At 30.3% G+C, this 25,213-nt stretch overlaps 3 protein-coding genes across 12 annotated transcripts; 1 reads left to right on the top strand and 2 right to left on the bottom strand.

Moving 5' to 3' along the window:
* Positions 1 to 52: 52 nt before the first annotated feature.
* On the bottom strand, positions 53 to 2,935 carry LOC124947264 (solute carrier family 66 member 3). Of its 3 annotated transcripts, XR_007100357.1 has the most exons (6): positions 2,703 to 2,935; positions 1,516 to 1,685; positions 1,158 to 1,380; positions 962 to 1,082; positions 686 to 882; positions 53 to 190 (listed from the first exon to the last, which is right to left on the bottom strand). XR_007100357.1 is itself a non-coding variant. In XM_047489186.1 (5 exons), the coding sequence occupies exons 1-5, from the start codon at positions 2,703 to 2,705 to the stop codon at positions 749 to 751; spliced, it is 651 nt and encodes a 216-aa protein (XP_047345142.1). In that variant the 5' UTR covers positions 2,706 to 2,935; the 3' UTR covers positions 635 to 748. The 3 variants fall into 3 exon arrangements, 2 of the variants coding, with proteins under 2 accessions (XP_047345142.1, XP_047345143.1); XM_047489186.1 differs by lacking the exon at positions 53 to 190 and having other exon boundaries at positions 635 to 882; XM_047489187.1 differs by lacking the exons at positions 53 to 190; positions 2,703 to 2,935 and adding an exon at positions 1,923 to 2,426 and having other exon boundaries at positions 635 to 882.
* Positions 2,843 to 10,343, top strand: LOC124947263 (serine/threonine-protein kinase DDB_G0283821-like). Of its 5 annotated transcripts, none has more exons than XM_047489182.1 (6): positions 2,843 to 3,060; positions 3,605 to 3,705; positions 3,824 to 4,011; positions 4,096 to 5,889; positions 5,997 to 6,165; positions 6,224 to 10,343. In XM_047489182.1, the coding sequence occupies exons 3-6, from the start codon at positions 3,895 to 3,897 to the stop codon at positions 6,616 to 6,618; spliced, it is 2,475 nt and encodes an 824-aa protein (XP_047345138.1). In that variant the 5' UTR covers positions 2,843 to 3,060; positions 3,605 to 3,705; positions 3,824 to 3,894; the 3' UTR covers positions 6,619 to 10,343. The 5 variants fall into 5 exon arrangements, with proteins under 5 accessions (XP_047345138.1, XP_047345141.1, XP_047345135.1 ...); XM_047489185.1 differs by having other exon boundaries at positions 3,800 to 4,011; XM_047489179.1 differs by having other exon boundaries at positions 3,605 to 3,739.
* LOC124947265 (ubiquitin-conjugating enzyme E2 G2) lies at positions 9,865 to 13,150 on the bottom strand. 4 transcript variants are annotated; one of them, XM_047489188.1, is made up of 5 exons: positions 13,083 to 13,150; positions 12,766 to 12,880; positions 12,560 to 12,641; positions 12,180 to 12,298; positions 9,865 to 12,093 (listed from the first exon to the last, which is right to left on the bottom strand). In XM_047489188.1, exons 1-5 carry the CDS (start codon positions 13,119 to 13,121, stop codon positions 11,834 to 11,836), a joined length of 615 nt encoding a protein of 204 aa, XP_047345144.1. In that variant the 5' UTR covers positions 13,122 to 13,150; the 3' UTR covers positions 9,865 to 11,833. The 4 variants fall into 4 exon arrangements, with proteins under 4 accessions (XP_047345144.1, XP_047345145.1, XP_047345146.1 ...); XM_047489189.1 differs by having other exon boundaries at positions 12,963 to 13,120; XM_047489190.1 differs by having other exon boundaries at positions 12,180 to 12,318; positions 12,766 to 13,120.
* Between the last annotated feature and the right edge of the window lie 12,063 nt (positions 13,151 to 25,213).

The following is a 25,213-nucleotide window of genomic DNA, read 5'->3' as shown; positions in this document are numbered from 1 at the left end:
GATTCGAAGGAGGGTGGGGGTGGATCTCTCGAAAGATGGTCCACACATGCTGGAACCACATGGTATCCTTCGTACACGTGTGTATATACATATCCTCTTATGTTATAGCCATTAAACTATATGGAGCATGTACTATACCAATATCAACCATTATCCTTTGTTCGTTCGTTCTTCTTTGAGTAAGTTCAACCTAGTTTAAGTTTTAATTATAAATTATGACGTACAAATGTTTTTTTTCTTTTTTTTTTTACAATGAAATATATAAATAATAACACACATACACACACACGCGCGCGCGCTTTATATATATTAATCAATAGATCGATCGATTTCATATTCGATAAAATCTTTGTGATAACGTTGAACATCTGATTGCACAGACATCATGAATTATTATATTTTACAAATTTTATTTTATTTGTCATCTCAAATGTTTAATACTTTGTTCTTTTCTGTGTTGCAAAAATCATTAGCCTTTTACTATTAATGAATGTTAATTGCATAAAGTCACTAAACGGGAATGTCTATCCGATTTTACTATACTGTCCATTCGAGTTAATTAAAATGCGTACAATTCGAATTATTCATTTTTTAAATATATAAATTATTATTTTTATATTTCTCACCAAAGAAATTCTGTTTGAAATATTTATTATATAAAAGCAATTTTTACACTTTAACTTACTTGCTTACATTTTAAAGATGTCTATTTGAAACTACTCAGGTATACAGAATAATATTGTTCTTTTCAATCCTGTTTTACATTATAATATCTATAATACAAGGAAGAAAACATAATACTAGAACTTAAAAGAACAGATATGATAAAATTTCCTAATAGTAAAATGTCAGCAGAATCCATCCATATAGTAAACACTCTTGCTAAAATTGCAAATATTCAGATTTTAGTTTAAATAATTATTTTCAAATTCATTATTAATCTGATTGTGCAAAAACTTACTGGAATTTGTTAAAGCTGATATAAACCATGTAAGAGGTGAAACGGAATCTGCATTTTTAGCTCTGACAATTGCCAGCAATTGCATTACTTTACTTGACACAGATATTGGCGTGCACATAGGCTAAAAAGTAATATTTTGATGAATGAAATAATATAGAGACAAATTTACAGGCAGATATTGCATAACTATACTAACCATTACGAATGTAAGAAGAGTTTTTGGTATAATCTCTAATAGAAAACAGAAGCTTGTTGTAACATAAACAATTGTAATCAATAAGCTCCATATATTAGTTTGTCTCGAATATATCATTACCAGAAATATTAAAATATATTCTTGTATTAATATAATTGGATATTCTAAATACGATAATAAGGAATAACCATTAACATAATTATAACTTGCCGTGACTGTATAACTGCAATATTAAATATAAGTATACACTTATATACATACGTATAATATACGTTATTAAAATAAAATATTTTTCTTCTGATAAAATATTATATATATCCTTCAATACAACAGGATATAAAGTATGATCAAACATTACCTTGTAATTTCTAATAATAGTCCTAAGGTAGATATTTGTTTGGCAGACTTTAAAGAAATTAAATTAAAGATTTGTGGAACTTTTAATATGAAGCACATAGCTATGGTGAAAATGCTTAAGAGATCCGCAAATTGATTAAGATTTATTTCCATTTTATTATTTTTTAGACACTGTAACAAATCAAATCTTTTAATTTCATTTAAAAATTAATACTATATATATAAAATTTTAAAAACAATTCTATTGTTATAATATTGTAATGATTAATAAATACGTTATAAAATATTTATTAATATTTATTAAAAATTATAATTAATAAAATTAATATTAAGATAAAACTAAATAATGATAAGAATTATCTACATTATGTAATTAATTATGATAAAGATTATTATCTATTAACTTACAGTATTAAAAACCTATATACTTTGATATATTAATCATTTCACTTTTTCATTATACATTAAAAAAAATAGATATCCATCCTACACTCAATTATACCTAACTTTTAATAGTGAAGCCCACAATATGTCATATTTAGAGCTATTTTTGGAATTTCTATATGGCACCCAAAAATATGTAATAATAACTAAAAAAAATCTATATAGTGGCGTAATAATGAAATTACATTATATATAGTCTTGTTATCAAATTTGAATATATAATGTCATAAATAGCTATGACAAAATTTTTGTCAGACATCTTGACTACATAGTACACGCACATAATATAATTTAAATCAATTTATTAACATCAGTAAACGCGGCAACTACTACAATAGTCATCAACAACTAATAATAACTGGTACTATGTTATGTAGATTAAGTATAAATATAATTTAATGTAAGAAACATTTTTACGTATTTTTTTTTTTTCAAGTTAATTATGAAAAATATTGAACGAAAATAGCAATTTATATCAAATTAACTCAGTAGGTAAATGAGTCATTAATTGTAACTAAAAAAAAGCTTCGGGGGATTATTGTCTTGTGAAACCAAAATACTCGATACGTAAAAATTCGTCTCATCTATGATTGAAATGACCAATCAATTTGATACTAAAAGTCATCAAGAGATTTGATTGGATGTTAGAAATCTACTCGTAAATATAAACTTTTCAAATCATTTTCTGATTTTACTATATCTTTTACTATCAAAAGAGTCTTATTATGTCCTTTTATTACATACCATTTATATTATTCATATTTAATAAAATGGCTTCATATAGTTTAGAATAATAGTTGAATAGACTATATGAGATGTTGAAATACACACTATAGACATATTCTCCCTTCTAAGAAATTCATCTTTATTCACCGAATGTACTCGAATGGAATCGCTTACTTTGGATTATACTTGACACAGGGAATGTAGGAACAGAACTGACATGGAGTAAGATGAAATGTGTAGTCCTCGCGGTTGTCTTTTAAATATTGATTTGTCTCGCGAATGGAGATCGTGTGGCAATCATAAGTGTTATTTTAATATGCAGCTTGGACAAGGAGAATGTTATAAATATGAAAAGGCTATAAACAACGAAACATAAGTACGTAAATGTATATTTTTTGGCGAAACGTCAAAGGTGATCTACTACCTACGATGCAAACATTAACCCTGCCGGGATGTGAAACTTATTGTAGTACGGCATGCCTTTTGATCAAGACATTTAAAATATTTGAAATAATACTTCGTTATAACATGAAATATAAACGTTAGAGTATTTTGATCTTTCAAATGTTACTTCTTTATCTCTTTAGTCTTTAAAAGAATTCATATTTCTCACTTATGTTCTATAGTACAAAGCAGATAATTTGGAATTTGTATGTCATGTTTAAATATTGTTATTAACACGATATTGCGTAATGTAATGATCGTGCTATCAGTATTATGTTATTTCGTATATATACATTACAGTAATCGTATATAGATTTTTATATTTTTTCATATTTTGTAATATCAATCAATTATGTTCGATTGCATTATAATAGATCTTAACAAAAATAATAGATATGAAATATCGTAATTAAGCCATAAATGTCCTTTTAATAATTTATAACGTTTTCATAAATTATCTTATTATCTTATTTTAGATACAAATACTCTACTTTGCAAGCTTTATGGCTTATAGATCTTGTATAAAAATGGACCATATAATGAGTACAATTGGATATGCAGATACGAAGATGATAAGGTATTCGTATATTGTTTACAGTTGCTATTTTCAGGTAAGAAAATAGATCATGGTAATCTGTCTTTGATTATAATCTTGTTTAATCTTGTTTTAGAAAAAATGATTAATTGTGTTGTAGGGAGTTACTTGGGACTTCCAGAAATTTTGGCTATTATAAAATTTATAACAGACATTTAAATACATTTTGAAATGGATTCCCCACCGTCATGTTCACTCAGTGCTACCGGACCTTTGAGCGATCTTGGTAGCAGTGGACTAGGGGGTTCCATTTCTAGTGATTCTGTACGTGCTCATCTTGCTATCGAGGTATAATTTTTTATGATTTTAATAAAATTTTATAGAAATTGAATTTCTATAATTGCAGATATTTTTACCTGTAACTATTTTTAGATGCAAGAAAGCGATATAGAAAGCAAATCTTTATCACAAGATTCCTTTGATTATTCAGATGGTATGTGTGGAGAAAATTTTAATACATTAAAGAAGGGGCCAGGTTGGAATGATGCTGATGGTAAATTAGAGGTTGAGGTTGTCGATGTTGCTATTAAACCACCACCAGAATTTCAAGATAGTCCTTCACCAGCTGATTCTGAATCCTTTTCTGCACCCATTCTTAGTTACGAACAATTGTTGCAACATAAGGTTCCACAATGTATAGATGAATTTGCAAATAATTTTGTACAGTCCATTATTGAAGAAGCATTGGTTATATCTTGTAGAATATCATGGCCAGAAGGAAGGATAGTAACTGCTTCACATCCTGTTCCTGTGGTAACACATAATATACATAATCCTAAACGCATATGGGCAACAGATTTCCTGACACCTTCTTCATGTCAAGGAACTACAACCATTACGATCACTCCATATAATACTTTAAATCGTCCAAATTCACGATGTTCTTTAGCTTCTTCACGTTTGTCCAGTTCGCATAATTCTATAAATACTACTGGATTAAGTCATAAAGCTGATGACAGCAGTTTTATAACTTCTGCTATGTCTCATGATGTTTTAACAACAAGTGAAATCAGTGATATGTATAATGTGCCCTTTGATTCTGATATTTACACTGTACCGATAGATGTAATCAGGCCATTGCATGATCTTAAGACACCACAAAGGCCTAAGCGTCATAGACATCATCGTAAGAGAAGAAGAAATGTATCTGCTAGTTCACAGAGTGAATTAGAAACGCACATTCAACAAGCCAGACATTATTGTGGAAAATCTCGTGCTATAACACATGTTATTAAGTCACAAAGACTGTTGGCTGAAATGTGTTGCAATGAAGCTGGGAATGGAAAACGTCATAGTGTTCCAGGTACCTCTGGTCGTCATGGATCTAGAATATCAAATGGACATACTCATAATATTGGAGAACCAATTCATATGACATTACATGAAGTTCGGCAATATTTACAAACATTGTATTCAAGCTCCAGTGATTCTAGTGAAAATAAAATTAAGCGTGATAAAGCTCCCATAGGTCATACGCCTATACATCTTGCAATGCCAAAAGGTGTTACTGTAAATAATAATAATAGATATAGTAATACACATACTGATTCTTCAACTGACACACCAATTTCTAATAAGAGTAGTAATGGACTGATTCATAATAATAATAATAATAATAATAACAATATTAATAATAACAGTAATATTAAGAAGCACAAAAAGAATTCATTTGTCAGTATTAAACATAAGAAGGTAAGAGAAGAACCACATAAAGAGAAGGGTGATTCTGAAAGAGATAAAATAAAAAAGAGTCAACGAAACTTTTCATTAAATTTAAAACAAACACTTTGCAATATCTTTAGATTCAGACGCTTGGGTTCACCTGATCATTTTGTAGAAAAAAGAAATAGTATTGTGCAGGGTGAAATAGTCGAAGAAGAGGAAGGAGTTGATTCTGATCAACATGCAAACAATAACAATACTACGTCGGAAGTAGATACATCTGCACAAAAAATGCCTTTCTTTAAACGTGCATTACCACCTCTGCCAAAAACTAATGGTCAAGTAGGAGTAGAACAAGCAGAAGAAGCGCTTACAGCTATGGTATCTAAATCAGAATCTCCAAATTCCATACAACATATGCCAACTTCTGCTCCTCGATCTGAAGAAGAAACAGTGGAAGATACAAGTATGGATTTTGCCGCTAGTATTGAAAAAGTTAAAGACGTAAGTTAAACATTCATTTAACATGGATATATATAAAGTAAATTTAACTTTAAATAAGGAAAGATGTAATTTATATTATATTTTCTATAATATTTCTTGTTTAATAGTATGGCTGGTATTGGGGACCTATATCAGGTGAAGCTGCAGAAAAAATATTGTCTAATGAACCAGATGGATCTTTCATTGTTAGAGATAGTAGTGATGATCACTACATCTTTTCTTTATCATTTAGACTTAACAGTTGTGTGCGACATGTTAGGATAGAACATGATCAAGGTAATAAAAAGTTATTTTTCATACAAACTAGCTTACTCACATAGTTTTATTGTTTTAGGTAATTTTAGTTTTGGAAGTTGCACGAAGTTCAAATCCCATACAATCGTCGATTTCATTGAAAATGCAGTAGAGCACTCAAGAAGTGGGCGTTATCTTTTCTTTCTTCATCGACGACCAGTGTTGGGTCCAATGCGAGTGCAACTGTTACATCCAGTATCCAGATTCAAACAAGTTCAAAGTTTACAGCATACATGTAGATTTGTCATTTTAAAGATGGTACGCAGGGATCTCATCCCCACGTTGCCTCTACCTCGTCGCCTCATCGATTATCTTAGCACGCCTCATTACTACAGTGAACAATTGGCTGAACAAGATGAACGAGCAGAATCTCCTGTTAGTTCTTCAACTGGTGAATTGGAAAAGATCTGTTTCACACCGCAAGGCCTATCGTGAGGTACAAATATGTAATCTTACTTTTCATCTTGGTGTGTATATGCCAAATGTTTAGTGCTAACAAAGAGACTTAAGACAATGTTATCTTGTGCAAGAAACATAAGTATTATAAATTAGGAGTTGCCGGTAAGGGTAATTGAAGTATGCTTCATCGTTTACATCTGTGATTATTGTTTTTACAATTTTGGTGTATGACTTTATAAGTGGATATTGTGATTAAGGAATGTTCATGTATACTGCATATTGACCTTCAATTTTCTAATATCGAAACAATTTTCATTTGTATTGAAAGGTAGTAAATGTTCTCTGTATGAATTTATAAAAAATAATTTATACAATTATTTATGATTAAAAATAATAGAGGAAAATTACAGAGTACTATAGAAAGACTACATATAGCCTATAAGACGCGTAAGATGCGATCATCAATCTTTTAAAAAGTAATTTTGATCTCAAATTGGCAACAACATTAGTACATTAAATGTACGTAATTGGGCTGTCAGATGATTGTTAAATTTATTATAATTTATCTATGATAGTGCTCATTTTCCATTTTGATTAGCAAACTTATAAAATTAGTATGGCCAATTTCGTATAATGATTTATGTTTAAGTTCCTTTTTTTTGTCATCTATGATAGTTATCTAAGATAACATTACATACGATATAATAAGTGCACAATATTTATTTATAATAACAGATCGATGATTTGATGATAACTCCTCCTTTTGTGCCATATTTCAATCCTACCTTCCAGTTTAAAGGGTTTTAACTTAAGAGTAATAGAATTTCATTGGCTAAGCAATATACTTTTTTGAAGTATATAAATATATGCAAAGAGCACATTTTATGGACAAACTTATTTCTTTTTTTGGATTATTTCATTTTTTGAAATAATCATCTATGTACAGTTGATTACAGAATTCCGATTACGATACATGTACAAGCTATTATATAACATTTTAGATCAATACTATGTTATAACATTTCTCGAGATATATTATGTCATGAAGTCAACTGGGGGAAAAAAAAGAAAAAAGAAAAAAAGAAAAAAATGTGCTTCGGACTTTTCAAAAGATATTCTCAAGATTTACAAACGAAATAACTTAATGAGAAAAATTCAATGAAAAATAAATAATAGATTTCAAGATATTGTAGTCATCAAAGATAATTCAAAATTTAACAAGTGAACATAGTTTTATCAAAGCTTGGACATAATGGTAAATTAATTCTAAAAAAATTAATGATTGGTGCTATATAAAATTATTATTTCTTATATTAAATAATTTAATTAAAATATCCAGAGTTATCAAATGCTTTTTATGATCAATGGAAGTTGACAAAAAAATAATGTGATACATTTGATTAATTTTTACTAAGTTATATCACCAAAATCATAAATTTCATGCACAACTATTCTTTACGATTCAAATTGGTAATAGTTATTTAAAAATATTTTTTTTTCTTTCTTTTAATTTATTTTGTTAAATTAAGTTTTTGAAATCTATATTAAATTGATCATTTATGATTTGCAAAAGTAAGGAATATAGTTAATTAAATAAGCAAACCTTCTATAACTTATAATATTTTTCAATATCTTATATTTATTTCAGAAAAGGCAAACTCTGTAAATCAAACTTTCCTCTTGTTATGTAATAACATAAGTTGTGATTGTTATAAACCCCTTAAAAAGGAAAAAGTTTTTATTCCTTGATGTTACATAGAATTTACACAGAAATATGAGTAGTATAATAGATTTTTCAAAAAAAAGTTTTTATACAAGATGTACACTTGATGTTGAAAAATATGCTAAATCATGCGTTGTTGTTTTGTTGCATCTGTTTAGTATGATAATGTAATATCATATTATGCATTTATTTAATTTATTCACTTCTATAAGATCTATATAATTAAATTTATCATAATGAAATCGCAAATTACATGTCCAGATTTGTAATCAAAGAGCAGCAAGGCTATACACATATATTGCTCAGAATTTTGTTTGCATCTCATGAACTTTAGAGTAGCACATCGATTTTATACCCAGTATTCGTGTGGTAGATTTTCCAATATGATCCATATTATAAGATTATCTGAAAGGTCTAATTCTAACAAATATGAGAAGCATGTACGTATAGTTAATGGTTACAGGCACCTGAGTACCTCAACCACGAAGGGAGGTATATAGAATGAAATTAGTAACATTTTATAGTGACTGTAATTGACATTAATATATGTTGCACATATTTGTTCTTGTACGAAACTTAGTGTTACTAAACAGTGTAATTATTTTATTTAATAGTACTTGTTTATTATTCATAACAACATAATATGTAGCATTCTATGCCAAGCAGTAAGTTTTTTGTGTTTTATTTTTTTTTTTTATGTTGTACATACATATAAATATTTATAGTTGCAATATATCAAAATAGAAAAAACAGATATTAATTTACAATTGTATTGTATAGATTATTTATAAAATTTATAAAGCACAAAATGTAGTAATTGATATAAATAAATTTCCTTTAAATGCAGAAGAATCGTATATTATAAATCTTAGTTACAAATTCTTATTTATCAAATCATGTAATGAGTTTCACTGTTTCTTACTGCATATTTGTTATTTACTCATTTTATTGAGTATATATGCTTTAAATTAATAAAGAAATACTTTTGCAAAAGGATATTCATTGTATCATTATAATTGCTTGGCACAGAATAAAATTTTATTCTTGAACAAACCAAAGTTAGTAACTGTACTCAAAGTACAACATTTTATTAATTTAATATAATACAAATACAAAGGATAATACAAGTTAATTACAAAAAGTTTTATATTTTTATGTTTTTAAATTCACAATATATTTTTTAGCATATTTCTTGATGAATATATATGACTTCATATGGTGCATTAATTAGATTATTATATATATTTGAAATAATTAAGAATTTTTACACAAAAGTGAGATATGAAACTTATTTATTATTTATTACACAAGAAATTAAAATTTGTACTTATATATATTTTATTATTTGTCTCTCTATAATTATAAGAATAAATCATTCTTTAATACACAACGTATAATAAAAATGCATACGTAACATTACATATGAAGTGGAAAGCTATAATGTGTTCAGACGTAATCTATATCTAAAAGAATTTATTTAATACATGCAAGGTGAGTCACTAATTACTATTGTTTGGAATATTTTTGTTATTTCGTGTATATTATTTTTAAATACAATATAAAGAGAATACAACTTTATTTATTATTAAAAGGATAAAATGCATATAAATAAAAGCATGCAAAAGTTTTGCTAAGTGCTATATTAAATATTTCGAAATAATTTTGGTCACTTCTTATATCTGTTATATATGAATATTATGAGTAAGATGCAATGCATTTTTTTACACATTTACAAAGTTTTTTAAATTAAATATTAACAAAAATAAATTAGTTTGAAATTTATAATACAGATTGATGAAAATAAACTTATATAAGACCGAAAATAATATAAACATTCCAAATAGTAATAGTGACTTGTTTAGCAATTGATTTAATTGATAAAAATAAAAATGGTTTAAATACATGTTGTACTTTGACTAGAGAACTGATAACATTGATAATCGTCTGTTAAGTGTAATCAACAAATGCTAGTCATAAATATTGCATTTTAAGTTGGATTTCAGTATTGTTTCTTAATAAATATCTATATGCAAACTTATATTTATTTTCAATTATTTTGTAAACACAATCCAAAAGATATCATAGCTTGTGCGAAAGAAATGAAATAAACTTTTAAAAATATTAGTGTTGTCATTATCTTAATAAGAATTATTTTTAACAAATAATAATAATAATAATAATGTCTTAAAGTTATATTGGACTATATATGTAAATGTAAATGTGGGCTTCTCTAGTCTAATATATTTTGTCACCAAGTTCGATTGTTGTCAGGGTGAAATACATAATAATCGGCTTTTTACGAACGGAGTGTTAAATTTTTTAGGGAAAAGTAATACATTAAATATAAATTATAATATATATATGAGATAATAACAAAATTGGCAATCAAGTAACTTAAGTTGCACAAATAAGTTACTATAAAATTGCTAAAACTATAGAGTAGAATATTTTTATTAATATAGCATGAAGAAGTATTTCTTATTTTTCATATTATTGTATTGTTTCACTTGTTCCTATGATTTATATTGTTTCTGCTAAATACATAATATGAATATTCTGAATTTGTATCTGACTCAATAAGTTTCTAAATCAAATTGTGACAAAAAATTTGATGTTATAATTGCAAGTAGAATATTATCGTCAACAGTTGAGTCATAAAAACTATTAAATTATATAAAATATTTTATATGAAATAATAATTAAAACAATCCTGCTTCAATAAGATAAGACCTATGAAAAATTTCAATATATATGACATCAATTTTATGTCAATATTGAGAATAATAATTTTGAAACCTTAAAACTATTATCTGTGTAATTTATCTTTCTTTGATATTATTTAAAAATATAATTTTATTTCAACAAAAATGTGTATTTCAGCACAAGTTATAAGTTGTCTGTTATTAATACAATATTAATATAAAACAGAAACACATAAAACATAAAAAATGGTATGTATTTCATTATTCACATTTGTATTGTAATGTTATCATGATGAAAATAAAATACAATTTTCAAAATTATAACTGTTTATATTTTATAATAGATAGATAAGAATAGTTACATCAAACACAAAATGTACACCTTCCTATAGATACGTTTATACAATTTACAACAAACAAAATAATATAATGAACTATTAAGACAATCATTTTTAACTTTATTATTTTGCATTATAATATACTGTATAAAATATAAAAGCAATTGTATTTAATTGGAAAGTTTAATTCACGCATAAAATAATATTTATTGTCTAATAAGTAATAGACAAAATAATCATTTAGTGTATAATTCCAATGATTATATTTGTATTAATAGAAACATTTCTTGGCTAGTTGAATTTTTTTAAAGTGATTTATATATCATTATATACATAAATAATAGACAGAAGTAGACAATGGTCTGCTTCATATTTATTTAAAATAAATATTATTATATGGATTCAAACAGAAAATAGTAGAGAAAGATAAGCCACTTTTCTTCAGCATTACTTCTAAATAAAATTAAATTAACAAGATAAATAATTTATTAAGATGGAATTCCAAGAGTTTTTCTAACGAGTTTCTGTGCAATTCTCTCGAACTCAGATCTATCTTCTCTCCACATTTTTGCAGCATCAACGTTTGCTCCACTTTCATCGTTAGGTTCAGCTAGCATACTCACTACGCTTAACAATATTTTTTCTACACTTTGTACTGGACTCCATCTTTCTGCGCTACTCTCATATCCCATAGGATCATCGCCAGGAGCATGTAAAATACTTATACATACTCTTCCATCTGCATAAACTATATGAAGATAAAATATTCATAATAAGTATACATATACATTACCTGTAAAGCAAATTTATTATTTTATACGACAAGATACTAACTATTTGGGTGAAATATTTCACAAGTAAACTGCATTTTTGGTGGACTAAGTGGATAATCGGATGGAAATATCAATTTCGCTGGAAATACTCCACCTTCAAAACATGTCCCTTCTGGTCCTCTACGAATATACTTAATATTCTTAAAAAATTGTATATATATATATATATATATGTATATATCAGATAAAAGATTTTTTTATATATTCACTTTTATGTTTCTATAAAAACATTTTTATAAGAAAAAAGAATCTTATTTTATACTTATTTTATATATCTTTTGAGCATATATTTCATATATAATCATTTGTTGAATATGCATCTACGGCAAATGAATGATTCAGCACTAAATTGTTAGATAATATTATATTATAAATACGTACGTAATTAATGCTTCCCATTCAAAAAAATTTTCTTCGCTTAATGGTCCAGCAATTATACCTTCTGGTGGATTTAAGGTTAATTCTATAAGGATATTGTAACGATATCATTGATTTTTATGGACGAGTATAAAGCTATAAACATTTTACAAACATATGGAATAGACCAATGTAATACGATTAAAATAACAAAACAATCATTCTCTTACGCTTATATTCGGCCATTAACCGTCTTAATGCAGATCCAGCCATTGTTTTGATTATACAAATGACACTCGTATCATCGAATTGACTTACCGGAGTATTATACACGATTGACACGAACTAAAAGCATATAGTTGATACTTTATATTTGGTAGTAGAATTAACTCAGAGACAAATTGATTTTACTACTGCTATTAATTACATTAATAAAAACTTTTTTTTTACAAAATCCTTAACAATCTCAATTATTGATAAAAGAAATTATCAATATTTAGTAATATTAATGAAAAGATTGAATAAAATAAAATTGAAATTTAGAGACCTTTTCTAAAGACCGTTCATCACCTTTCGCTCGAAGCATGTGCGACTTCAGCGCAGGTATGGACAAAATATGAATTACAAGCGCAAATAGAGAACATTGTATCGACCATGCATTTATCGTGTCGGTGTACAGGCTTCGTCTAGTACGTATATTGGCATCGCGTTGTTTAAAAGATATCCACGAAAATAAAATCGATGATTTGATTTATCCTGTGGAGCTACGACGTTATATTTATTTTTCGGATTTTCCAACTTTATTTTTGCAATAATGATACTTTTCTCGTTTTCTAACGTTGCTCTAATTAATAGTTTTCCATTAATTAATCGTGTTCGATTGTATTTCGTCGTATATACGATTTTCATATACGTATACGTATAGATATCTTTTTTAGGAACAAATATAAATATTGATAAATCCTGTACACGTATAAACATTCGTATGCAATTAATTTTCTACTTTACTAATATCGATTTAATATTTGTCAGCTTTCCAAGTTAATTTACAAAATAAGAAAATTCTTTACGCTTATGAAAACACTTAGTATACTAAAAAATCATTGAAACACAATCGTCCCATACGCATACGTAAATTTATTTGTTTTTAAATAAATATTCTTAATAGAAAGAAAAAAAAGAGGAAGAGAGAGGAAGAGAAAGGAAAAAAGGGAGAGAGAGGAAGAGAGAGAAAGAAAGATAGTATTAAGATATAAATAACACCTTAAAAGTTTCTCCATTAATGTTTATTAATTTCCATTTTGACAAGTACAAAAACAAGAAACAATAATTTATTTACAATATAATATTTTAAATATATTTATTAGTATTTCTATTTTTATCGCGAAAAAAATACATACTGATATCGTATTTAGCACATATAACATACATAGGTACAACCCGAGAATTATAAATAACAATAAATACAAGAAAATGAGAATAGATGAGAATGTTTGAGAACATAAGTGCGATAGAAAAGCTTTCTGCGCGTTTCTCTAAATACTTACACTAGTGTTCTATTACATTTAATCATTTATTTATTTGAAGTTCTTAGAAATGTAAAAGGATAGAACATTAATGTTTAGTTAGAATTGGATTAAAAAAATTATGGAAAAGTAATACAATATGCAGCCATTCGCTCGGTAATACTTATATTAAAAAATTTACAATTAGTCTTTGCAAGTATTATCGACCCAGGTCTCACCACGTGGAGGTTGCTGCATGTGGAGACCCACGAGCTAACGGTGACTCTACCTTACTCTAAAATTCGCGTTCCGCGATACCGATCCCTTATGCCTTCCGCTTCGGACATCTAGGGCGACTTAGCTAACAGGAGGTATATAGCCTTAGCTACAGGGACCCCACTTACAGAGAGCTTTACCGTTCGACACACTCGCCTCGGGCATAACGGATTATTAAGCACATCTGAATTCGTGCTTCCGAATTTCGAACAATCAAAGCGCATTAATCGCGTTCGCGACACTCACGTGTTTTATGATTACGTAGATTCTACTGATAAATTCAAATTCGCGAAGTAATCTAATAGAAATATTGAAGAAATAAAACGAAGTCCACGTTAGGACCTTTAATCGCGCACGCGAACATTTACGTGTGTGTTAGAATAACGGTGACTCTAAGTTGAAATCCGAAGTGACATGAGTTAACCGGTATTATGACTCTCGATGATATTTGATCGAGGGATTTTCCCTCGCTTACAAATAACATGATCGTCATAATGTCAATCAGCTACATGTACTGCACTACTAAGTGACACCGTTCGCGCACCCCGAATTTCAACACTAAACGGAAGTCCATGATAGGACTTTTAATCGCGCCCGGACACCCACGCAAGTGTTCGGAAAACGGTGACTCTATTCTAAATAAACTAATCGAATATTCGAGCAAACAAAACGAAATCCCCGGTAGGACTTTTAATCGCGCACGCGAACACTCACGTGAGTGTTAGAATAACGTTGACTCTAAGTTGAAATCCAAAGTGACATAAGTTAACCGGTATTTTGACTTTCGATGTTATTTGGTCGAGGGATTTTCCCCCGCTTACAAATAAGAGGACCGTCATTACATCGGCTAACTACATGTACAGCACTACAAGGCAAGCCGTTCGCGCACCCCGAATTTCAACATTAAACGGAAGTCCATGGTAGGACTTTTAATCGCGCCCGGACACCCACGCAAGTGCTCGGAAAACGGTGACTCTACTCTAAAAAAAAAAACGCGTTCGCGAGGTAATCTAATCGAATATTCGAGCAAATGAAACGAAGTCCCCGGTAGGACTTTTAAGTCGCGCCCGCGTACATTCACGTAAGTGTTAGAAAAACGGTGACTCTACTCTAAATTCGCGTTTTCGATACGAGCAATCAAACGAAGTTTAATCGCGCCCGAGAACACCCACGCTTGTGCACGCCGACACGCGCGCCAGTGTTCTACCTATCCTTCCCGTATTCGCGCGTAAAAATCGATGATGAATCTAGCCATGCTACGATGACGCATCCGTCCGCAGGTGAATCTATCTCTCGATGATCTATCCTGGAAAAGAAGAAGTTAAGGGCAGAATAAGAAAAAGAAAAAAATATATAAAATAAAACATAATATATATATATATATATATATATATATATATATATATATATATAGATTATAAATAGAATATAAATATAATAGAAAATAAATATATATAAATAGATAAGAGACCTACAGGAAGAAACGAAAAGAGAAGTAGCTCTGCACGATGCTGAAACAGCAGCCTGCATCATCAGGGTTTCACCTAAAACATAAATCATAATTAATAAGACTATATTCATAACATAATTAGAACTATAATTGAAGAAGAAAAATATCAGATAGAAAAGAAACCTGCAGAAAGATGAGAAAATGGAAACAGCTCTGCACGATGCTGAAACAATAGTCCTCTTCATCTCATGGGTCCTACCTAATGCTTATAAATTACAATTAATAAAAATATATTAATAACATAACTAAAAACATAAATGCATAATTAAAAAGAAATAACATATATAAATATTAAAAAACATAATTAAAAAAAAATAACATAATTATATTCTAGAAAGACATAATTAAAAAGAAATAACATAATAAATATCTGAAAAGACATAATGAAAAGAAATAACATATTAATGACATAATTAAAAACATAATTAAAGAAGAAAAATATGAATAATAAAAGGGAGTTGCTGAAAGATAAGAAAATAGAAGCAGCTCTGCACGATACAGAAACAATAGTCCTCTTCATCTCATGGGTCCTACCTAATGCTTATAAATTACAATTAATAAAAATATATTAATAACATAACTAAAAATATAAATGCATAATTAAAAAGAAATAACATAAATAAATATTAAAAAACATAATTAAAAAAAAATAACATAATTATATTCTAGAAAGACATAATTAAAAAGAAATAACATAATAAATATCTGAAAAGACATAATGAAAAGAAATAACATATTAATGACATAATTAAAAACATAATTAAAGAAAAAAAATATGAGATAGAAAAGAAAGCTGCAGAAAGACAAGAAAATAGAAGCAGCTCTACACGATGCTGAGACAGCAACCCGCACAGAGGCCCACACCCATGTCCCCATCCCATGGGTCCCACCCGAGATGTATAAATCATAATTAATAAGAGTTAATAAGTATGAAAACTATAAAATAGAAAAGAGAGCCCCAGAAAGAGAAGAAAAGAGAAGCAGCTCTATAAGATGCTGAGACAGCAACCCGCACAGAGGCCCACACCCATGAGCCCCTCCCATGGGTCCCACCCGAGATTTATAAAGGATAATTAATGAGAGTAAATAAGAAAAAATAGAAATGACAACGGACATTAAACTGTGATAGAAAAATTTCCTTTTCGTTTCTCTGAGAAATTATTATACAATAGAATTATGGCATATTTCTTCTTTTGAAGTATTATTAGCGATATAAAATGGAAATATGTTAATGTTTCGTTGGAATTAGATTGATAAAATTTTGGGAAAGTAATACAGTATGCAGCCATTCGCTCGATAATACTTGCTTTATAAGATTTGCAATTAGACTTTGCAAGTATTAACGACCCAGGTCTCACTACGTGGAAGTTGCTGCAAGTGGAGACCCACGGACTGACGGTGACTCTACTCTAAAATTCGCGTTCCGCGATACCGATCCGCGATACCTTTCCGCTTCAATGCACTGGCTTCTTAACTAACAGGGTATGCGCAGCTTTAGCTACAGCACACCTCTTACAGATAGCTCCACCATTTGCACCGTCCGCTTCAGACATAACGGATTATTAAGCACATCCGAATTCGTGCTTTCCGAATTTCGAACAAACAAAGCGCACTCCTTAGACTACTAATCGCGTCGCGACACTCACGTGTGTGTTATAATTACGTAGATTCTATTGTTAAGCCGAAATTCGCGAAGTACCCCCATCGAAATATTGAAGAAATCAAACGAAGTCCACGGTAGGACCTTTAATCGCGCCCGAACACCCACGCGAGTGTTAGAAGAACGATGACTCTACTCTACAATTCGCGTTTTCGATTCGAACAATCAAACGAAGTTTAATCGCGCCCGAGAACATCAACGCCTGTGCCCGCCGACACGCGCGCTAATGTTCTTCCTATCCTTCCCGTATTCGCGCGTAAAAATCGATGATGAATCCTGGCATGCGATGTATCATCCGGCCGCAGATGAACCTATCCCTCGATGATCTATCCTGAAAAAGAAATAGCTAAAGAGAAAATAAAAGAATAAAAAAATATATAAAACAGAAAATAATATATATACATACATAAAATACAAATAAAAATAAATATATATAAATAGATATGAGACCTAGAAAAAGAAACGAAAAGAGAAGCAGCATGCACCATCCCATGGGTCCTACCTAAAGCTATAAATCATAATTAAAAGAAATATATTAAAAACATAATTAAGAACATAATCAAAAACATAATTAAAATCATAATTAAGAACATAAACATATAATTAAATACATAATAAAATACATAATTAGAAAGAAACAACATAAATAAATATTAAGAATACATAATTAAATGGAAATAACATATTAATAACATAATTGAAAACATAATTAAAAATGAAAAATATGAGATAGAAACGAGAGCCGGAGAAAGAAAAGAGCCCCAGAAAGAGAAGAATGAGAGCCCCAAAAAGATAAAATAAGAGAAACAGTTCTATATGATGCTGAGACAGCAACCCGCACAGAAGCCCTCACCCATAGGCCCCTCCCATGGGTCCCACCCGAGATATATGAATGATATTTAATGAGAGTAAATAAGAATAAATAGCAATTACAGTGGACATAAAGGAGAGATAGAAAAATTTCCATATCGTTTCTGTAAGAAATTATTGTACAATAAATTTTATTACATTTCTTTCTTCGAAGTATTATTAGCTATATAAAATGGAAATATGTTAATGTTTCGTTGGAATTAGATCGAAAAAATATTGGGGAAGTAATACAGTATGCAGCCATTCGCTCGATAATACTTGCTTTATAAGATTTACAATTAGACTTTGCAAGTATTAACGACCCAGGTCTCACTACGTGGAAGTTGCTGCAAGTGGAGACCCACGGGCTGACGGTGACTCTACTCTAAAATTCGCGTTCCGCGATACCGATCCGCGATACCTTTCCGCTTCAATGCACTGGCTTCTTAACTAACAGGGTATGCGCAGCTTTAGCTACAGCACACCTCTTACAGATAGCTCCACCATTTGCACCGTCCGCTTCAGACATAACGGATTATTAAGCACATCCGAATTCGTGCTTTCCGAATTTCGAACAAACAAAGCGCACTCCTTAGACTACTAATCGCGTCGCGACACTCACGTGTGTGTTATAATTACGTAGATTCTACTGTTAAGCCGAAATTCGCGAAGTACCCCCATCGAAATATTGAAGAAATCAAACGAAGTCCACGGTAGGACCTTTAATCGCGCCCGAACACCCACGCGAGTGTTAGAAGAACGATGACTCTACTCTACAATTCGCGTTTTCGATTCGAGCAATCAAACGAAGTTTAATCGCGCACGAGAACATCAACGCCTGTGCCCGCCGACACGCGCGCTAATGTTCTTCCTATCCTTCCCGTATTCGCGCGTAAAAATCGATGATGAATCCTGGCATGCGATGTATCATCCGGCCGCAGATGAACCTATCCCTCGATGATCTATCCTGAAAAAGAAATAGCTAAAGAGAAAGTAAAAGAACAAAAAAATATATAAAACAGAAAATAATATATATACATACATAAAATACAAATAAAAATAAATATATATAAATAGATATGATGCCTAGAAAAAGAAACGAAAAGAGAAGCAGCATGCACCATCCCATGGGTCTTACCTAAAGCTATAAATCATAATTAAAAGAAATATATTAAAAACATAATTAAGAACATAATCAAAAACATAATTAAAATCATAATTAAAAACATAAACATATAATTAAATACATAATTAAATACATAATAAAATACATAATTAGAAAGAAACAACATAAATAAATATTAAGAATACATAATTAAATGGAAATAACATATGAATAACATAATTGAAAACATAATTAAAAATGAAAAATATGAGATAGAAACGAGAGCCGGAGAAAGAAAAGAGAGCCCCAGAAAGAGAAGAATGAGAGCCCCAAAAAGATAAAACAAGAGAAACAGTTCTATATGATGCTGAGACAGCAACCCGCACAGAAGCCCTCGCCCATAGGCCCCTCCCATGGGTCCCACCCGAGATATATGAATGATATTTAATAAGAATAAATAAGAATAAATAGCAATTACAGTGGACATAAAGGAGAGATAGAAAAATTTCCATATCGTTTCTGTAAGAAATTATTGTACAGTAAATTTTATTACATTTCTTTCTTCGAAGTATTATTAGCTATATAAAATGGAAATATGTTAATGTTTAATTGGAATTAGATCGAAAAAATATTGGGGAAGTAATACAGTATGCAGCCATTCGCTCGATAATACTTGCTTTATAAGATTTACAATTAGACTTTGCAAGTATTAACGACCCAGGTCTCACTACGTGGAAGTTGCTGCAAGTGGAGACCCACGGACTGACGGTGACTCTACTCTAAAATTCGCGTTCCGCGATACCGATCCGCGATACCTTTCCGCTTCAATGCACTGGCTTCTTAACTAACAGGGTATGCGCAGCTTTAGCTACAGCACACCTCTTACAGATAGCTCCACCATTTGCACCGTCCGCTTCAGACATAACGGATTATTAAGCACATCCGAATTCGTGCTTTCCGAATTTCGAACAAACAAAGCGCACTCCTTAGACTACTAACCGCGTCGCGACACTCACGTGTGTGTTATAATTACGTAGATTCTACTGTTAAGCCGAAATTCGCGAAGTACCCCCATCGAAATATTGAAGAAATCAAACGAAGTCCACGGTAGGACCTTTAACCGCGCCCGAACACCCACGCGAGTGTTAGAAGAACGATGACTCTACTCTACAATTCGCGTTTTCGATTCGAACAATCAAACGAAGTTTAATCGCGCCCGAGAACATCAACGCCTGTGCCCGCCGACACGCGCGCTAATGTTCTTCCTATCCTTCCCGTATTCGCGCGTAAAAATCGATGATGAATCCTGGCATGCGATGTATCATCCGGCCGCAGATGAACCTATCCCTCGATGATCTATCCTGAAAAAGAAATGGCTAAAGAGAAAGTAAAAGAACAAAAAAATATATAAAACAGAAAATAATATATATACATACATAAAATACAAATAAAAATAAATATATATAAATAGATATGAGGCCTAGAAAAAGAAACGAAAAGAGAAGCAGCATGCACCATCCCATGGGTCCTACCTAAAGCTATAAATCATAATTAAAAGAAATATATTAAAAACATAATTAAGAATATAATCAAAAACATAATTAAAATCATAATTAAAAACATAAACATATAATTAAATACATAATTAAATACATAATAAAATACATAATTAGAAAGAAACAACATAAATAAATATTAAGAATACATAATTAAATGGAAATAACATATTAATAACATAATTGAAAACATAATTAAAAATGAAAAATATGAGATAGAAACGAGAGCCGGAGAAAGAAAAGAGCCCCAGAAAGAGAAGAATGAGAGCCCCAAAAAGATAAAATAAGAGAAACAGTTCTATATGATGCTGAGACAGCAACCCGCACAGAAGCCCTCACCCATAGGCCCCTCCCATGGGTCCCACCCGAGATAAGGACAAAGGATAATTAGTGAGAGTAGATAAGAATAAATAGAAATGACAACGGACATAATATTGTGATAGATAAATTTCCTTGTCATTTGCTTAAGAAATTATTGTACAATATATTTCTGTTATATTTCTTCTTTTGAAGCATTATTAACGATATAAAATGGATATATGTTAATGTTTAGTTAGTTATAATTAGTTTGAAAAGATATTGGAGAAGTAATACAATATGCAGCCATTCGCTCGGTAATACTTGCATTTAAAAATTTACAGTTAAACTTTGCAAGTATTAACGACCCAGGTCTCACCACGTGGAGGTTGCTGCATGTGGAGACCCACGAGCTAACGGTGACTCTACCTTACTCTAAAATTCGCGTTCCGCGATACCGATCCCTTATGCCTTCCGCTTCGGACATCTAGGGCGACTTAGCTAACAGGAGGTATATAGCCTTAGCTACAGGGACCCCACTTACAGAGAGCTTTACCGTTCGACACACTCGCCTCGGGCATAACGGATTATTAAGCACATCTGAATTCGTGCTTCCGAATTTCGAACAATCAAAGCGCATTAATCGCGTTCGCGACACTCACGTGTTTTATGATTACGTAGATTCTACTGATAAATTCAAATTCGCGAAGTAATCTAATAGAAATATTGAAGAAATAAAACGAAGTCCACGTTAGGACCTTTAATCGCGCACGCGAACATTTACGTGTGTGTTAGAATAACGGTGACTCTAAGTTGAAATCCGAAGTGACATGAGTTAACCGGTATTATGACTCTCGATGATATTTGATCGAGGGATTTTCCCTCGCTTACAAATAACATGATCGTCATAATGTCAATCAGCTACATGTACTGCACTACTAAGTGACACCGTTCGCGCACCCCGAATTTCAACACTAAACGGAAGTCCATGATAGGACTTTTAATCGCGCCCGGACACCCACGCAAGTGTTCGGAAAACGGTGACTCTATTCTAAATAAACTAATCGAATATTCGAGCAAACAAAACGAAATCCCCGGTAGGACTTTTAATCGCGCACGCGAACACTCACGTGAGTGTTAGAATAACGTTGACTCTAAGTTGAAATCCAAAGTGACATAAGTTAACCGGTATTTTGACTTTCGATGTTATTTGGTCGAGGGATTTTCCCCCGCTTACAAATAAGAGGACCGTCATTACATCGGCTAACTACATGTACAGCACTACAAGGCAAGCCGTTCGCGCACCCCGAATTTCAACATTAAACGGAAGTCCATGGTAGGACTTTTAATCGCGCCCGGACACCCACGCAAGTGCTCGGAAAACGGTGACTCTACTCTAAAAAAAAACGCGTTCGCGAGGTAATCTAATCGAATATTCGAGCAAATGAAACGAAGTCCCCGGTAGGACTTTTAAATCACGGCCGCGTTCATTCACGTGAGTGTTGAAAAACGGTGACTCTACTCTAAATTCGCGTTTTCGATACGAGCAATCAAACGAAGTTTAATCGCGCCCGAGAACACCCACGCTTGTGCACGCCGACACGCGCGCCAGTGTTCTACCTATCCTTCCCGTATTCGCGCGTAAAAATCGATGATGAATCTAGCCATGCTACGATGACGCATCCGTCCGCAGGTGAATCTATCTCTCGATGATCTATCCTGGAAAAGAAGAAGTTAAGGGCAGAATAAGAAAAAGAAAAAAATATATAAAATAAAACATAATATATATATATATATATATATATATATATAGATTATAAATAGAATATAAATATAATAGAAAATAAATATATATAAATAGATAAGAGACCTACAGGAAGAAACGAAAAGAGAAGTAGCTCTGCACGATGCTGAAACAGCAGCCTGCATCATCAGGGTTTCACCTAAAACATAAATCATAATTAATAAGACTATATTCATAACATAATTAGAACTATAATTGAAGAAGAAAAATATCAGATAGAAAAGAAACCTGCAGAAAGATGAGAAAATGGAAACAGCTCTGCACGATGCTGAAACAATAGTCCTCTTCATCTCATGGGTCCTACCTAATACTTATAAATTACAATTAATAAAAATATATTAATAACATAACTAAAAACATAAATGCATAATTAAAAAGAAATAACATAAATAAATATTAAAAAACATAATTAAAAAAAAATAACATAATTATATTCTAGAAAGACATAATTAAAAAGAAATAACATAATAAATATCTGAAAAGACATAATGAAAAGAAATAACATATTAATGACATAATTAAAAACATAATTAAAGAAGAAAAATATGAATAATAAAAGGGAGTTGCTGAAAGATAAGAAAATAGAAGCAGCTCTGCACGATGCAGAAACAATAGTCCTCTTCATCTCATGGGTCCTACCTAATGCTTATAAATTACAATTAATAAAAATATATTAATAACATAACTGAAAACATAATTAAAAACATAATTTAAAAGAAAAAACATAAATAAATATTAAGAAAACATAATTGAAAAGAAACAACCTAAATATATATTAAGAAAACATAACTGAAAAGAAATAACTTATTAATAACATAACTGAAAACATAATTAAAAAAGAAAAATATGAGATAGAAAAAAGAAAAAAAGAAATGCAGTTCTATACGATGCTGAAATAGCAGCACGCAGCTTCTCACGTGTCCTAACTAAAATTTATAAATCATAATTAATAAGATTATATTATAATAACATAATTAAACACATAATTGAACATATAATTAAAAACATAATTAAAAAGAAATAACATATTAATAACGTAGCTGAAAACATAATTAAAGAAGAAAAATATGAAATAGAAGAGAGGAAAAAAAGAGATTCAGTTCTATACGATGCTGAGACAACAACCCGCACAGAGGCACACCCCCATGGCCCATCCCATGGGTCCCACCCGAGACTATAAATCATAATTCATAAGAGTATATTAGTAACATAGAAAATAAAAACAAGAAAAATATAACTTAAAAAAGAGAGCTGCAGAAAGATAAGAGAATAGAAGCAGCTCTATAAGATGCTGAGAAAGCAACCCGCACAGAGGCCCACACCCATGGGCCCCTCCCATGGGTCCCACCCGAGACTTATAAATCATAATTAATAATAGTAAATAAGAATGAAGAATATGAAATAGAAAAGAGAGCCCCAGAAAGAGAAGAAAAGAGAAGTATCTCTATAAGATGCTGAGACAGCAACCCAGAAAGAGGCCTACACCCATGGGTTCCACCCGAGATATATATAGAGAATAATTAATGACAGTAAATAAGAAAGAATAGAAATGTAACAGTAATTATACGAACGATAAAATGCTGAATTTAATTTGATTAAACCTAAAAAAAATAAAAGATTAATTAAAAAGAAATGAAATATTCTGAACACAGATATAAATAAATATTATTCTCTCTGAAAGAAATATTATATTTATTAATCGATAATATATGATAATATGTGTACATGTTCTTTATAACGTTGCTAAGAATATCCTATTGTTTAAATATTAATTAATTATTCCTTCACGTGTTCGCGATCCCACGACCCTAGCTGAAAAGAAATAAGGAAAGAAAAAAGAATTAGTATATATGTATATTAATTATACGGACGATAAAATGCTAAATTTAATTTGATTAAACTTAAGAAAAATAAACGATTAATATAAATAAATATTATTCTCTCTGAAAGAAATATTATTATATCTATTAATCGATAGTAAATGACAATACATAGTAAATGACAATACATGTATATGATTTTCATAACGTTGCTAAGAATATCTTATTATTTAAATATTAATTAATTATACTTTACGTATATTCTACATTCTTTAAATGTTAAGATAATCCTATTT

Source organism: Vespa velutina, chromosome 2 (assembly GCF_912470025.1).
Source record: "Vespa velutina chromosome 2, iVesVel2.1, whole genome shotgun sequence".
NCBI lineage: Eukaryota > Metazoa > Arthropoda > Insecta > Hymenoptera > Vespidae > Vespa > Vespa velutina.
Note: the sequence above shows the minus strand (reverse complement) of the source record. Positions and strands in the feature narration are given on the sequence as shown.